This window comes from Ammospiza caudacuta, chromosome 1 (genome assembly GCF_027887145.1).
Source record: "Ammospiza caudacuta isolate bAmmCau1 chromosome 1, bAmmCau1.pri, whole genome shotgun sequence".
Classification (NCBI taxonomy): domain Eukaryota; kingdom Metazoa; phylum Chordata; class Aves; order Passeriformes; family Passerellidae; genus Ammospiza; species Ammospiza caudacuta.
The window spans coordinates 155372615-155386925 of NC_080593.1; the positions used below are offsets into that span (position 1 = coordinate 155372615).

Genomic DNA, 14311 nt, shown 5'->3' on the forward strand with positions numbered 1-14311 from the left:
CCATCCCGTGGGGATTCCCCATCCCAGATTTCTCCCTCGGGCTGGCATTTCTCCTGGATGTTCATCCGTGCTCCTGTGCTGGGCTGAGGGTCCAACTGGGATTGGTCCATTGGGATTTGTCCCATTGGGGTTTCCCGTCAGGTTTTCCCCATTGGATTTGTCCCATTGGGATTTTCCCGTCAGGATTTTCCCACTGGATTTGTCCCATTGGGATTTTCCCGTCAGGATTTTCCCACTGGATTTGTCCCACTGGGATTTTCCCATCGGGATTTTCCCACTGGATTTGTCCCACTGGGATTTTCCCATTGGGATTTTCCCATTGCAATTGGCCCACTGGGATTTTCCCATTGGGTTTTCCCCATTGGATTTGTCCCATTGGGATTTTCCGGTCAGGATTTTCCCACTGGATTTGTCCCACTGGGATTTTCCCATCGGGATTTTCCCCATTGGATTTGTCCCACTGGGATTTTCCCATCAGGATTTTCCCCATTGGATTTGTCCCACTGGGATTTTCCCATTGGAATTTTCCCGTGGGGTTTTTCCCATTGGATTTGTCCCATTGGGATTTTCCCATTGGAATTTTCCCGTGGGGTTTTCCCCATTGGATTTGTCCCATTGGGATTTTCCCGTCAGGATTTTCCCACTGGATTTGTCCCATTGGGATTTTCCCGTCAGGATTTTCCCACTGGATTTGTCCCACTGGGATTTTCCCATTGGGATTTTCCCATTGGATTTGTCCCACTGGGATTTTCCCATTGGGATTTTCCCATTGGATTTGTCCCACTGGGATTTTCCCATTGGGATTTTCCCATTGCAATTGGCCCACTGGGATTTTCCCATTGGGTTTTCCCCATTGGATTTGTCCCATTGGGATTTTCCCGTCAGGATTTTCCCACTGGATTTGTCCCACTGGGATTTTCCCATCGGGATTTTCCCCATTGGATTTGTCCCACTGGGATTTTCCCATCAGGATTTTCCCCATTGGATTTGTCCCACTGGGATTTTCCCATTGGAATTTTCCCGTGGGGTTTTTCCCATTGGATTTGTCCCATTGGGATTTTCCCATTGGAATTTTCCCGTGGGGTTTTCCCCATTGGATTTGTCCCATTGGGATTTTCCCGTCAGGATTTTCCCACTGGATTTGTCCCACTGGGATTTTCCCATCGGGATTTTCCCCATTGGATTTGTCCCACTGGGATTTTCCCATTGGGATTTTCCCACTGGGATTTTCCCATTGGGTTTTCCCCATTGGAATTGTCCCATTGGGATTTTCCCGCTAGGATTGTTCCATTGGGATTGTCCGACTGGGATTTTCCCATTGGAATTTTTCCATCAAGATTTTCCCTTTGGAATTTTCCCATGGGGTTTTTCCCATTGGAATTGTCCCGTTGGGATTTTTCCATCTGGAATTGTCCCATCGTGATTTTCCCACTAGGATTTTCCCATTGGGATTTTCCCACTGGGATTGTTCCATTGGGGATGTCCCACTGGCATTGTCCCCCTGGGATTTTCCCATTGGAATTTTCCAATTGGAATTGCCCGGTTGGGATTTTCCCATCAAGATTTTCCCCTTTGGAATTGTCCCATTGGGATTTTCCCATTGGAATTTTCCTGTGTGGTTTTTCCCATTGGAATTGTCCCGTTGGGATTTTTCCATTGGGTTTTCCCCATTGGATTTGTCCCACTGGGATTTTCCCACTAGGATTGTTCCATTGGGATTGTCCGACTGGGATTTTCCCATTGGAATTTTTCCGTCAAGATTTTCCCTTTGGAATTGTCCCATTGGGATTTTCCCATTGGAATTTTCCCGTGGGGTTTTTCCCATTGGAATTGTCCCGTTGGGATTTTTCCATCAAGATTTTCCCATTGGGATTGGCCCACTGGGGTTTTTCCATTGAGATTTTCCCGCTGGGATTGGCCCATTGGGATTTTCCCAGTGAGTTTTTCCCATTGGAATTTTCCCTTTGGGATTTTCCCATTGGGATCGGCCCATTGGGATTTACCCACCGGAATTGTCCCGTTGGGATTTGTCCCTTTGGAATTGTCCCACTGGGATTGGTCCACTGGGATTTTCCCGTTGGGATTCGTCCCTTTGGATCGTCCCATTGGGATTTTCCCGCTGGGATTGGCCCCAGGCTTGGGGGACAACAGGATTGGGATGGTGGGAAAAACGGGATGGGGATTTTGGGATCCCAGGGTGGGAATGGTGGGATTACCGGGATTGGGAATGGTGGCATCCCAGGGTGGGAATGGTGGGATTACCGGGATTGGGAATGGTGGCATCCCAGGGTGGGATTTTGGGATCAGAGGACGGGGATTTGGGGTTCCCAGGATGGCATCTCTGGGATTTTCCCCCCGCCATTCCCGTTTTTCCCCGCTTTCCCAGGAGCACGCGGAGCTGCGGCACTCCTCCATCCTCCTCTTCGGGAACCTGTCCCGCTTCGGCCGCGCCGACTCCGAGGTTTTCTCGGAGCAGATCCTCAACGGGCTCGTGACGCTCCTGCTGCACCTACAGGACCCCCAGCCCGACGTGGTCAAGGTGGGGCTGCCCGGGAGTTCCCGGGGCTTCGGGCTGGGAGATCTGGGGATGCCCCGTGCCCAGCTCCCGGCATTCCCGGTTTTCCAGGCGTGCAAGTTCGCGCTGAGGATGTGCGGGCCCAGCCTGGGCTGCGAGGGGCTCCGGGAAATGTTCGCGAATCACCTGCGGGAGGAGCGGGGGCTGCACTACGGGGAGTTCGTCAACGACGCCGCCAAGTTCCTGGTGCGACAGCGCATCGCGGGGGTTTTGGGGTGTCGGGGCGTTGGGACGTCGGGAAATAAGGATATGTGGGAATGGGATTGGGATATTGGGATTTTGGAATTTCTGGGGGCTGCGCTACGGGGAGTTCATCAACAACACTGCCAAGTTTCTGGCGCGACATCGCGGGGATTTTGGGATATTGGGATAGTGGGATTTTGGGATAGTGGGATATTGGGATTTTGGGATAGTGGGATAGTGGGATTTTGGGATATTGGGATAGTGGGATATTGGGATATTGGGATTTTGGGATTTTGGGATATTGGGATTTTGGGATTTTGGGATATTGGGGATATCGGGGTATTGGCATTTGGGATGTTGGGATATGGGGGATATTAGGATATTGGAATTTGGGGATGTGCGGGGGCTGCATTATGGGGAGTTCATCAACAACGACCAAGTTCCTGGTGCGACATCGCGGGGATTTGGGACATTGGGACATTGGGACATTGGGACATTGGGATATTGGGACACTGGGACGTTGGGACATTGGGACATTGCGACGTTGGGACGTTGGGACATTGGGACATTGGGACATTGGGACATTGGGACATTGGGACATTGGGATATTGGGACATTGGGATATTGGGACATTGGGACATTGGTACTTTGGGACGTTGGGACATTGGGACGTTGGGACATTGGGACATTGGGACGTTGGGACGTTGGGACGTTGGGACATTGGGATATTGGGATATTGGGACTTTGGGACATTGGGACATTGGGATTGGGACGTTGGGACGTTGGGACATTGGGATATTGGGACACTGGGACGTTGGGACATTGGGACATTGGGACATTGGGACATTGGGACGTTGGGACGTTGGGATATTGGGACATTGGGACATTGGGATATTGGGATATTGGGACATTGGGACATTGGGACGTTGGGACTTTGGGACGTTGGGATATTGGGACATTGGGACATTGGGATATTGGGATATTGGGACTTTGGGATGTTGGGACACTGGGAATGTGGGCATGGGATTAGATTGGGATGGGCACACCGTGGGGCCTCTGGGTTTTCCCATTTCCCTGCATGGCCGGAGTGTCCCCCATGTCCCATATTCCTACATCCCCCCAATCCCCTCAGTGTCCCCAGTGTCCCCAACATCCCCAATGTCCCCTATCCTGCAATGTCCCCAGTTATCTCAATGTCCCCGATGTCCCAAATCCCTCAGAATGTCCCCAATGTCCCCTCTGTCCCTACTGTCCCCAATGTCCCCGATGTCTCCTCAGTTCCAATGTCCCCTCTGTCCCCATTGCTCCCAATGTCCCCAGTGTCTCCTCAGTGTCCCCTCTGCCTCCTCTGTCCCCAATGTCCCCAATGTCTGTTATGTCCCCAATGTCCCCAGTGTCCCCTGTGCCCCTCATGTCCCCAGTGTTCCCAACGTCCCCAATATCTCCTCAGTCCCCAATGTCCCCAATGTCCCCTCTGTCCCCAATGTCCCAATGTCCCCAATGTCCCCATTGCCCCCAGTGTCTCCTCAGTGTCCCCTCTGCCTCCTCTGGTTCCAGTGTCCCCATTGTCCGTTCTCTCCCCAATGTCCCCAGTGTCCCCAGTGTCCCTCATGCCCCCAGTGTCCCCAATGTCCCCAATGTCCCCAGTGTCCCCATTGTCTCCACGTCCCCAATGTCCCCCCAGTGTCCCCAATGTCCCCAGTGTCCCCAGTGTCCATTCTGTCCCCAATGTCCCCAGTGTCCCCAGTGTCCCCATTGTCCCCACGTCCCCAATGTCCCTCCAGTGTCCCCAATGTCCCCAGTGTCCCCAGTGTCCCTCATGTCCCCAATGTCCATTCTGTCCCCAATGTCCCCAATGTCCCCGATGTCCCCAGTGTCCCCATTGTCCCTCATGTCCCCAATGTTCCCAATGTCCCCCCAGTGTCTTCTCAGTCCCCAATGCCCCCAATGCCCCCAATGTCCCCAATGTCCCCCCAGTGTCCCCAATGTCCCCCCAGTGTCCCCAATGTCCCCAGTGTCCCCGCTGTCCCCAGTGTCCCCAGTGTCCCTCATGTCCCCAGTGTCCGTTCTGTCCCCAATGTCCCCAGTGTCCCCATTGTCTCCACGTCCCCAATGTCCCCCCAGTGTCCCCAATGTCCCCAATGTCCCCAGTGTCCCCCCAGTGTCCCCAATGTCCCCAGTGTCCCCGCTGTCCCCTCAGTGTCCCCAGTGTCCCCAGTGTCCCTCATGTCCCCAATGTCCATTCTGTCCCCAAAGTCCCCGATGTCCCCAGTGTCCCCATTGTCCCTCATGTCCCCAATGTTCCCAATGTCCCCCCAGTGTCTTCTCAGTCCCCAATGCCTCCAATGTCCCCAATGTCCCCCCAGTGTCCCCGCTGTCCCCAGTGTCCCCAGTGTCCCCAGTGTCCCTCATGTCCCCAATGTCCATTCTGTCCCCAATGTCCCCCCAGTGTCTCCAGTGTCCCCGATGTCCCCAATGTCCCCAATGTCCCCAGTGTCCCCAGTGTCCCCAATGTCCCCAATGTCCCCAATGTCCCCAGTGTCCCCAGTGTCCCCAATGTCCCCAATGTCCCCAGTGTCCCCATTGCCCCCACGTCCCCAATGTTCCCCCAGTGTCCCCAATGTCCCCCCAGTGTCCCCAATGTCCCCAGTGTCCCCCCAGTGTCCCCAACGTCCCGTGTGTCCCCGCAGATGCGCAGCCACCCCGCGCTGCTGAGCCGCCTCATCTCCACCAACCTCTTCTACTTCAAGAGCCCCTGGCGGGAGCTGCGGGCGGCGGCGGCCATGTTCATCGGTGAGGGACGGGGACGCGCGGTGGCCTTTGTCACCGGGGGTGGCGTCGCCCCTGGGCGTCCCCGAGGGCTTTTGGGCTGGTTCTGGGCGGTTTTGGGTCATTTCTGCGGTAAATCTGAAAGTTTTGGGCTCCCTGGTGACCCCGATCTTGTCCCCAGGTGGACTGCTCTCCCCGGGGTCACCACAGTGGTGGCCTTTGTCACCAGGGGTACCGTTGGTCCTGCAGGTCCCCAAGGGGTTTTTGGGCTGGTTTTAGTTGTTTTGGGGTGATTTTTGGGGATTTGGTGCTCCCTGGTTGACCTCAGTCCTGTCCCCAGCCAGTCCTTGGTGTTGTCCCCCATTTTGGTCACAGTGGTGGCCTTTGTCACCAGGAGGTGACATCAACCCTGGAGGTCCCCAAGGGGGTTTGGGCTCATTCTGGGTGGTTTTGGATCAGTTTTGGGGTAATTCTGAGGGACCCCAGTCTTGTCCCCTGCTTCTGTCACCTCTTGGAATCACAATGGTGGCCTTTGTCACCAGGAGGTGACAGCAACCCTGGAGGTCCCCCAGAGGGTTTGGGCTGGTTTTTGGTGGTTTCAGGGCATTCTGGGGACATTTTGGGGTCCCCGGTGACCCAAACTTGTCCCCTGGTAGACTCAGGTCTCTCCTCCTTGGAGTCACCACAGTGGTGGCCTTTGTCACCAGCCCTGAAGGTCCCCGAGGGTTTTTTGGGCTGGTTTAGGTTGTTTTGGGGTGATCCTGGATGGTTTTGGGGGCAGTTGTGAAGATTTTGGAGTCCCTGATGAGCCCAAACTTGTTCCCAGCTGGTCTCGGGTTCTGCCAACTCTTGTGGTCCCAGGGGTGGCCTTTGTCACCAGGGGGTGACATCGCTCCTGGAGGATCCCATGGGGATTTTAGGTGGGGTTTTGTTCTTTGGGCGATTCTGGGGGTAATTCAGAAGCTTCTGGGGCCTCTGGTGACCACAGTCTTGTCCCCAGCTGGACTCAGGTCCCCGTGCCCCTTGATGTCACCACGGTGGTGGCTTCTGTCACCAGGGGTGACATTAGCTCTGGAGGTCACCAAGAGTTTTTTGGTTTGGTTTTGGTTGCTTTGGGGTGATCCTGGATGGTTTTTGAGGTAATTTTAACAATTTTGGGGTCCCTGGTGACCCAAACTTTTCCCCTGGTAGACTCAGGGCTCTCCTCCTTGGTGTCACCACAGTGGTGGCCTTTGTCACCAGGAGGTGGCATCAGCCCTGAAGGTCCCCGGGGGTTTTTTGGGCTGGTTTAGGTTGTTTTGGGGTGATCCTGGATGGTTTTGGGGGCAGTTTTGAAGATTTTGGAGTCCCAAACTTGTTCCCAGCCGGTCTCGGGTTCTGGGGTCCCAGGGGTGGCCTTTGTCACCAGGGGGTGACGTCGCTCCTGGGGGCTTTGAGCTGGTTTCCCTCAGTTTTGGGATATTTTGATGGGGCTTTTTTGGGGTAATTTTGGGGTTTTTAGGGACTGTTCCAACCCCTGCTCCCGAAATTCCCTCCAGGGTTCCTGGTGCTCCACATGGACGAGGAGCAGGGCCAGCAGGTGGACCTGGACCAGCTCATCTCTGGTGAGTGGGAATTCCCAGATTCCCAAATTCCCGGATTTCCAAATCACCAAAATCACAAATTCCTGAATCCCTGAATTCCCCAATTCCCAAATTCCCGAATTCTCCAATTTCCAAATTTCCAAATCCCCAAATTCCTGAATGCCCGAATTTCCAAATTCCTGAATTCCTGAATTTCCAAATCCCCAAATTCCTGAATGCCCGAATTTCCAAATTCCTGAATTCCTGAATTTACAAATCCCCAAATTCCTGAATGCCCGAATTTCCAAATTCCTGAATTCCTGAATTTCCAAATTCCCAAATTCCTGAATTTCCAAATTCCGAAATCCTTGAATTCCCAAATTTCCCAAATCCCAAATCTCTGAATTCATGAATTCCCAAATCCCCTAATTTCCACATTTCCAAACTCCCGGATTCCTGAACCCCTGAATTCCCAAATTTCCAAATTTCCACATTTCCAAGTTCCCGAATCCCTGAATTCCCAAATTCCCAAATCCCTGAATTCCCAAATTCTCAAATCCCTGAATTCTTGAATTCCCGAATTCCCAACTTCTAAGGAAAAAAAAATCTACATTTTGTAGGACCTGAACTTCAATTTTTGGGGAACATCCTGTGTTTTTAGGGCCAAATTCCTCATTCTTAGGGAAGAAAATCCCATTTTTCAGGCCAAAATCCCTCATTTTTAGGGAGAAAAATCCCATTATTGGTGGGAAAAATAATTCCATTTTTCAGGCCAAAATTCCTCATTCTTAGCGAGAAAAAAATTCCCAGTTTTAGGGGAAAGAATGCCATTTTTCAGTCAAAAATTTCTTCATTTTTAGGGAAAAAATTCCCATTTTTCAGGCCAAAATTCCTCATTTTTAGGGGGAAAAAATTCCCATTTTTAATGGAAAAACATCTCATTTTTCAGGCCAAAATTCCTCATTTGTAGGCCAAACAAATCCTGGTTTTAGCGGGGGGGGGAATGCCATTTTTCACATGAAATTTCCTCATTTTTAGGGAGAAAATCCCATTTTTAGGGAAAAAAATTCCCATTTTTAGGGAAAAACTCCCATTTTCAGGCAAAAAATCTACTTTTTTTAGGGGAAAAACATCCCATTTTCCAGGTCAAAATTCCTCATTTTTAGGGAGTAAAACCCCATGTTTAGGGGGGAAAAGTCCCATGTTCAGGCCAAAATTCCTCATTCCTAACGAGAAAAAATTCCCACTTTTTGGGGAAAAAATGCCCATTTTTCAGGCCAAAATTCTTCCTTTTTAGGGGGAAAACCCCCATTTTTAGGGGAAAAAAATCCCTGAATTTTAGGAAAAAAAAAAAATTCCCATTTTCAGGGGAAAAAAATCCCTGAATTTTAGGAAAAAAAAAATTCCCATTTTTAGGGGAGAAAAAAAATCCCAATTTTAGGGAAAAATCCTCCCAGTTTTTAGGAAAATAAATCCCATTTTTGGGGCCAAAAATCCCCGTTTCCCAGCCCTCCTGGCTCCCTGGCACGGGGATGACCTCACTTTTCTGGATTTTCGGGATTTTTTCCCCTCTCAGCTCTGAGCTCACCCCGTGGAGCCGAGCCCGGAAAATTCCCGACCTTTCCAAGGCGGCCGCAGAAAACTCTAAAAAAGGGAAAAATCCGATTTTCCGGCGGCTCCGAGGGCCCTCGCGGGAGAAAAGGGGGCAGGAGGAATTCGCCCGCAATTCCCGGGAGTTTGGCCATCCCGGGGGGGTTCTCTGATCCCGACAGAAACGGGGGAAAATCCCAAAAAACGTGGGATGGAACCAGGGAAAAAACTGGGAAATAAAAAACCCCGGGATGAGATCCCGGCTCGGGGATTTGGGAAGGAATCCTGGCCGGGAATTTCCAACCCGGCCCCGAATTCCCTGGCTCACGGGGGCCCGAGGCTTCACTTCTCGTTTTGATTTTTTGGGATCGTCCCAAGATTTGAATTGTTTGGGATCATCTGGAGCATTTTGATTTTAGAGCTTTTGGGATCATCCGAAACCTCTACTGGGAGTTTTTTGGGATCATCCCAAAACTTTCATCTTAGTTTTGAGTTCAGTTTTCATTTCTTGGGATCATCCTCTGCCTTTAAGTTTGGGTTTTTTTGGGATGATACTGAGTCTTTAATTTTAATTTTTTTTTTGGGATCATCGTGAGCGTTTAATTTTAATTATAGATTTTTAGGATTATCCTGAGCCTCTCCTTTAATTTTGTGGGATCGTCCCAAGATTTGAATTGTTTGGGACCATCTTGAGCATTCTGATTTTAGAGGTTTTGGGATCATCCGAAACCTCTACTGGGAGTTTTTTGGGATCATCCCAAAACTTTCATTTCAGTTTTGAGTTCAGTTTTAATCCCTACCATTTAATTTTAATTTTTTGGGATCATCCCCTGCCTTTAAGTTTGGGTTTTTTTGGGATAATCCTGAGCCTTTAATTTTAATTTTTTTTTTGGGGGATCATCATGAGCATTTAATTTTAATTTATAGATTTTTAGGATTATCCTGAGCCTCTCCTTTAATTTTTTGGGATCGTCCCAAGATTTGAATTGTTTGGGATCATCTGGAGCATTTTGATTTTAGAGCTTTTGGGATCATCCGAAACCTCCACTGAGTTTTTTGGGATCATCCCAAAACTTTCATTTCAGTTTTGAGTTCAGTTTTAATCCCTACCATTTAATTTTAATTTTTTGGGATCATCCCCTGCCTTTAAGTTTGGGTTTTTTTGGGATAATCCTGAGCCTTTAATTTTAATTTTTTTTTTGGGATCATGGTGAGCGTTTAATTTTAATTATAGATTTTTAGGATTATCCTGAGCCTCTCCTTTAATTTTGTGGGATCGTCCCAAGATTTGAATTGTTTGGGATCATCTGGAGCATTTCATTCTGATTTTAGAGCTTTTGGGATCATCCGAAACCTCCACTGGGAGTTTTTTGGGATCATCCCAAAACTTTCATTTCAGTTTTGAGTTCAGTTTTAATTTTTTGGGATCATCCCTACCATTTAATTTTAATTTTTTGGGATCATCCCCTGCCTTTAAGTTTGGGTTTTTTTGGGATAATCCTGAGCCTTTAATTTTAATTTTTTTTTTTGGGATCATCGTGAGCATTTAATTTTAATTATAGATTTTTAGGATTATCCTGAGCCTCTCCTTTAATTTTTTGGGATCGTCCCAAGATTTGAATTGTTTGGGACCATCTGGAGCATTCTGATTTTAGAGGTTTTGGGATCATCCGAAACCTCTACTGGGAGTTTTTTGGGATCATCCCAAAACTTTCATTTCAGTTTTGAGTTCAGTTTTAATCCCTACCATTTAATTTTAATTTTTTGGGATCATCCCCTGCCTTTAAGTTTGGGTTTTTTTGGGATAATCCTGAGCCTTTAATTTTAATTTTTTTTTTGGGGGATCATCATGAGCATTTAATTTTAATTTATAGATTTTTAGGATTATCCTGAGCCTCTCCTTTAATTTTGTGGGATCGTCCCAAGATTTGAATTGTTTGGGACCATCTGGAGCATTTTGATTTTAGAGCTTTTGGGATCATCCGAAACCTCCACTGGGAGTTTTTTGGGATCATCCCAAAACTTTCATTTTGATTTTGAGTTCAGTTTTAATTTTTTGGGATCATCCCTACCATTTAATTTTAATTTTTTGGGATCATCCCCTGCCTTTAAGTTTGGGTTTTTTTGGGATAATCCTGAGCCTTTAATTTTAATTTTTTTTTTGGGGGATCATCATGAGCATTTAATTTTAATTTATAGATTTTTAGGATTATCCTGAGCCTCTCCTTTAATTTTTTGGGATCGTCCCAAGATTTGAATTGTTTGGGATCATCTGGAGCATTTTGATTTTAGAGCTTTTGGGATCATCCGAAACCTCCACTGGGAGTTTTTTGGGATCATCCCAAAACTTTCATTTCAGTTTTGAGTTCAGTTTTAATCCCTACCATTTAATTTTAATTTTTTGGGATCATCCCCTGCCTTTAAGTTTGGGTTTTTTGGGATAATCCTGAGCCTTTAATTTTAATTTTTTTTTTGGGGATCATCATGAGCATTTAATTTTAATTATAGATTTTTAGGATTATCCTGAGCCTCTCCTTTAATTTTGTGGGATCGTCCCAAGATTTGAATTGTTTGGGACCATCTGGAGCATTTTGATTTTAGAGGTTTTGGGATCATCCGAAACCTCCACTGGGAGTTTTTTGGGATCATCCCAAAACTTTCATTTTGATTTTGAGTTCAGTTTTCATTTTTTGGGATCATCCCTACCATTTAATTTTAATTTTTTGGGATCATCCTCTGCCTTTAAGTTTGGGTTTTTTTGGGATAATCCTGAGCCTTTAATTTTAATTTTTTTTGGGGGATCATCGTGAGCATTTAATTTTAATTATAGATTTTTAGGATTATCCTGAGCCTCTCCTTTAATTTTTTGGGATCATCTCAAGCCTTTCATTTTAGTTTTAGGGGGTTTTTTTTGGGATCATCCAGAGTTTTTCCTTTCAATTTTACGGTTTTGTGGGATCATCCCCAAACATTTAATTTTGATTTTTTGGGATTATCCTCTACCTTTGATTTTAGGTTTTTTGGGATCATCCTGAGCTTTTCATATTTGTTTTTTAGGCTCATCCCAAGCCTTTAATTTAAATTTAATTTCATTCCAATTTTTTGCTCTTCCCACCAAAAAAAAAAAAAAAATCTCAGGAAAAACAGGGAAAAAGAAGGAGCCGAGCTGGGAAAATCCCAGCTTGGAATTTTTCCCTGCCTGGAATCAAACCCTGGAAAATGATGGGAATAAAATCCTCATTTTTTGGGCGAAAAAAAAATCCATAAAAGTTCCCGGATGCAGCAAATTTTCCGGGATTGGGGATTCTGGGATGGGAGCGCCGGAATTTCCTGGGAGCGTCGGGGATTTGGGGCTGGGCTGGGAGGGGCTCCCGTGGGATTTTCCTGATCAGATCTCTCCCAGCCCCCGTTCCCCAATCCCGGAATGGACCCGGGGGGAACGCAGAGAAATCCCGGCGGGAATTCAGCGGGAACGTGGAGGGGAAAAGAAAAGCGGGAATGTGATGGGAATGAAGCCGGAATCCGGGGGGGAACGCCGTGGGAATTCACGGGAATTCCTGGGAATTCACGGAGTTTTCAATGTCCAGGGCTGGGGGATCCCAAGCCTGATCCTGATCCCAATCCTGAAATTGAGCCTGACCTTGATATCGATCCCGGTCCCAATCCCGACCCCGATCCCAATCCCGACCCCGATCCCAATCCTGACCCTGATCCTGATCCTGACCCCGATCCCGATCCCGACCCCGATCCCAATCCTGACCCCAATCCCGATCCTGACCCCGATCCCGATCCTGATCCCGATCCCGATCCTGATCCCGATCCCGATCCCAGTCAATCCCAATCCCAACTCCAATCCTGATCCTGGTCTCAATCCTGATCCTGACTGCAATCCTGATCCTTGATCCTGATCCCAATCCCAATTCCGATCCTGTTCCCAATCCCGTTCCCAATCCCAGTCCTGATTCTGATCCCAATCCCGACCCCGATCCCGACCCCGATCCCGATCCCAATCAATCCCCATCCCAACTCCAATCCTGATCCTTGATCCTGATCCCAATTCCGATCCTGTTCCCAATCCCGTGCCCAATCCCAGTCCTGATTCTGATCCCAATCCTGACCCCAATCCTGACCCCAATCCCGATCCCGATCCCAATCCTGATTCCTGTCCTGATCTCAGTCCTGATTCTGATTCAGATTCCGATCCTGATTCTTCATGATCCTGACTGATCCCGATCCCCATCCCCATCCTGGCCCCAATTTTGATCCCAGTGACAATCCTGATCCCAATCCTGATTTTTTCTGACCCTGACTCCAATCCTCACCCTGATCTTGATCCTGACTCCGATCCTGATCCTGATCCCAATCCCAACTCCGATCCCGATCCCGATGCCGATGCCGATCCCGTCTCTGCCGTTCCAGCCCTGCAGCTGCTGCTCCAGGATCCGGCTCCAGCCGTGAGGGTCAAGGTGGCCGAAACCCTGGGACGCCTCGCCCGCCTCCTCTGAATCCCCAAATTCCCCCAAATTCCCAGGAATTCCTGGAATTCCCCAAAATTCCCAGGAATTCCCAGCTCCGAGACCCTGGGACGCCTCATCTGCCTCCTCGGGATCCCAGAATTCCCGGGAATTCCCGGCTGCGCTCAGCAATACCCCGGGGGATCCCAGTCCCTGGGAAAAGTCTTCCATCGCCTCCGTCCTCGGGGACCAAAAGAGTGGGAAAACGACCGGAATTTGGGATGGGATCCATTGCCAGCCTTCCAGCCCCATCCCCCTCTGCTGCTTCCCGGTGGATAACGGGACCCAATTCCCAAAATCCCCGCCTGGAATTCCCACCTGGAATTCCCCCCTGTACAGAGACCTATTTTTCAGTAAAGCTTTTGGCTCCCGAATTTTGGCTCTCTGGAATTCTGGGATTGCCCAGGATTTGGGGGATGGGGAGGGGGGGGATCCCCCCGGTGTCTCCATGGGGATGATCCAGGGATTCCTCCCGGCCTCTCATCCACAGGGAAGGAAAACCCCGGAATTCCCCGGCTGGTCCTGCCCTGATGCTGTCCCACCTCCGGCTTGGCCTTTGGGATCCCATTCCAGATCCCATTCCAGAGTCCCATTCCCGGATCTGGATTGGGGATCTGGAATGGGGATCTGGGATGGGATCTGGAATGGGATCTGGAATGGGATCTGGGATGGGATCTGGGATGGGACCTGGAATGGGATCTGGGATGGGATCTGGAATGGGAATCTGGAATGGGATCTGGGATGGGGACCTGGGATGGGATCTGGGATGGGATCTGGAATGGGATCTGGGATGGGATCTGGATTGGGATCTGGAATGGGGATCTGGGATGGGATCTGGAATGGGATCTGGGATGGGACCTGGGATGGGATCTGGGATGGGATCAGGAATGGGAATCTGGACTGGGATCTGGAATGGGACCTGGAATGGGATCAGGAATGGGAATTTGGGATAGGATCAGGAATGGGAATCTGGAATGGGACCTGGAATGAGATCTGGGATGGGAATCTGGAATGGGATCTGGGATGGGATCTGGAATGGGACCTGGAATGGGGCCTGGAATGGGACTTGGAATGGGAATCTGGAATGGGAATCTGGAACGGGATTCTGGAACGGGAAT

At 49.2% G+C, this 14311-nt stretch overlaps 1 protein-coding gene across 1 annotated transcript in view; it reads left to right on the forward strand.

Moving 5' to 3' along the window:
• The window catches only part of LOC131562298 (maestro heat-like repeat-containing protein family member 1), a gene marked incomplete at its 5' end in the record, with an annotated part of 95633 nt that extends 82222 nt beyond the window's left edge, over positions 1 to 13411 (forward strand). Inside the window, 5 exon segments of the mRNA XM_058811953.1 lie at positions 2387 to 2539; positions 2627 to 2761; positions 5449 to 5551; positions 7066 to 7131; positions 13099 to 13411. Coding sequence (XP_058667936.1) covers positions 2387 to 2539; positions 2627 to 2761; positions 5449 to 5551; positions 7066 to 7131; positions 13099 to 13184 — 543 coding nt within the window.
• Between the last annotated feature and the right edge of the window lie 900 nt (positions 13412 to 14311).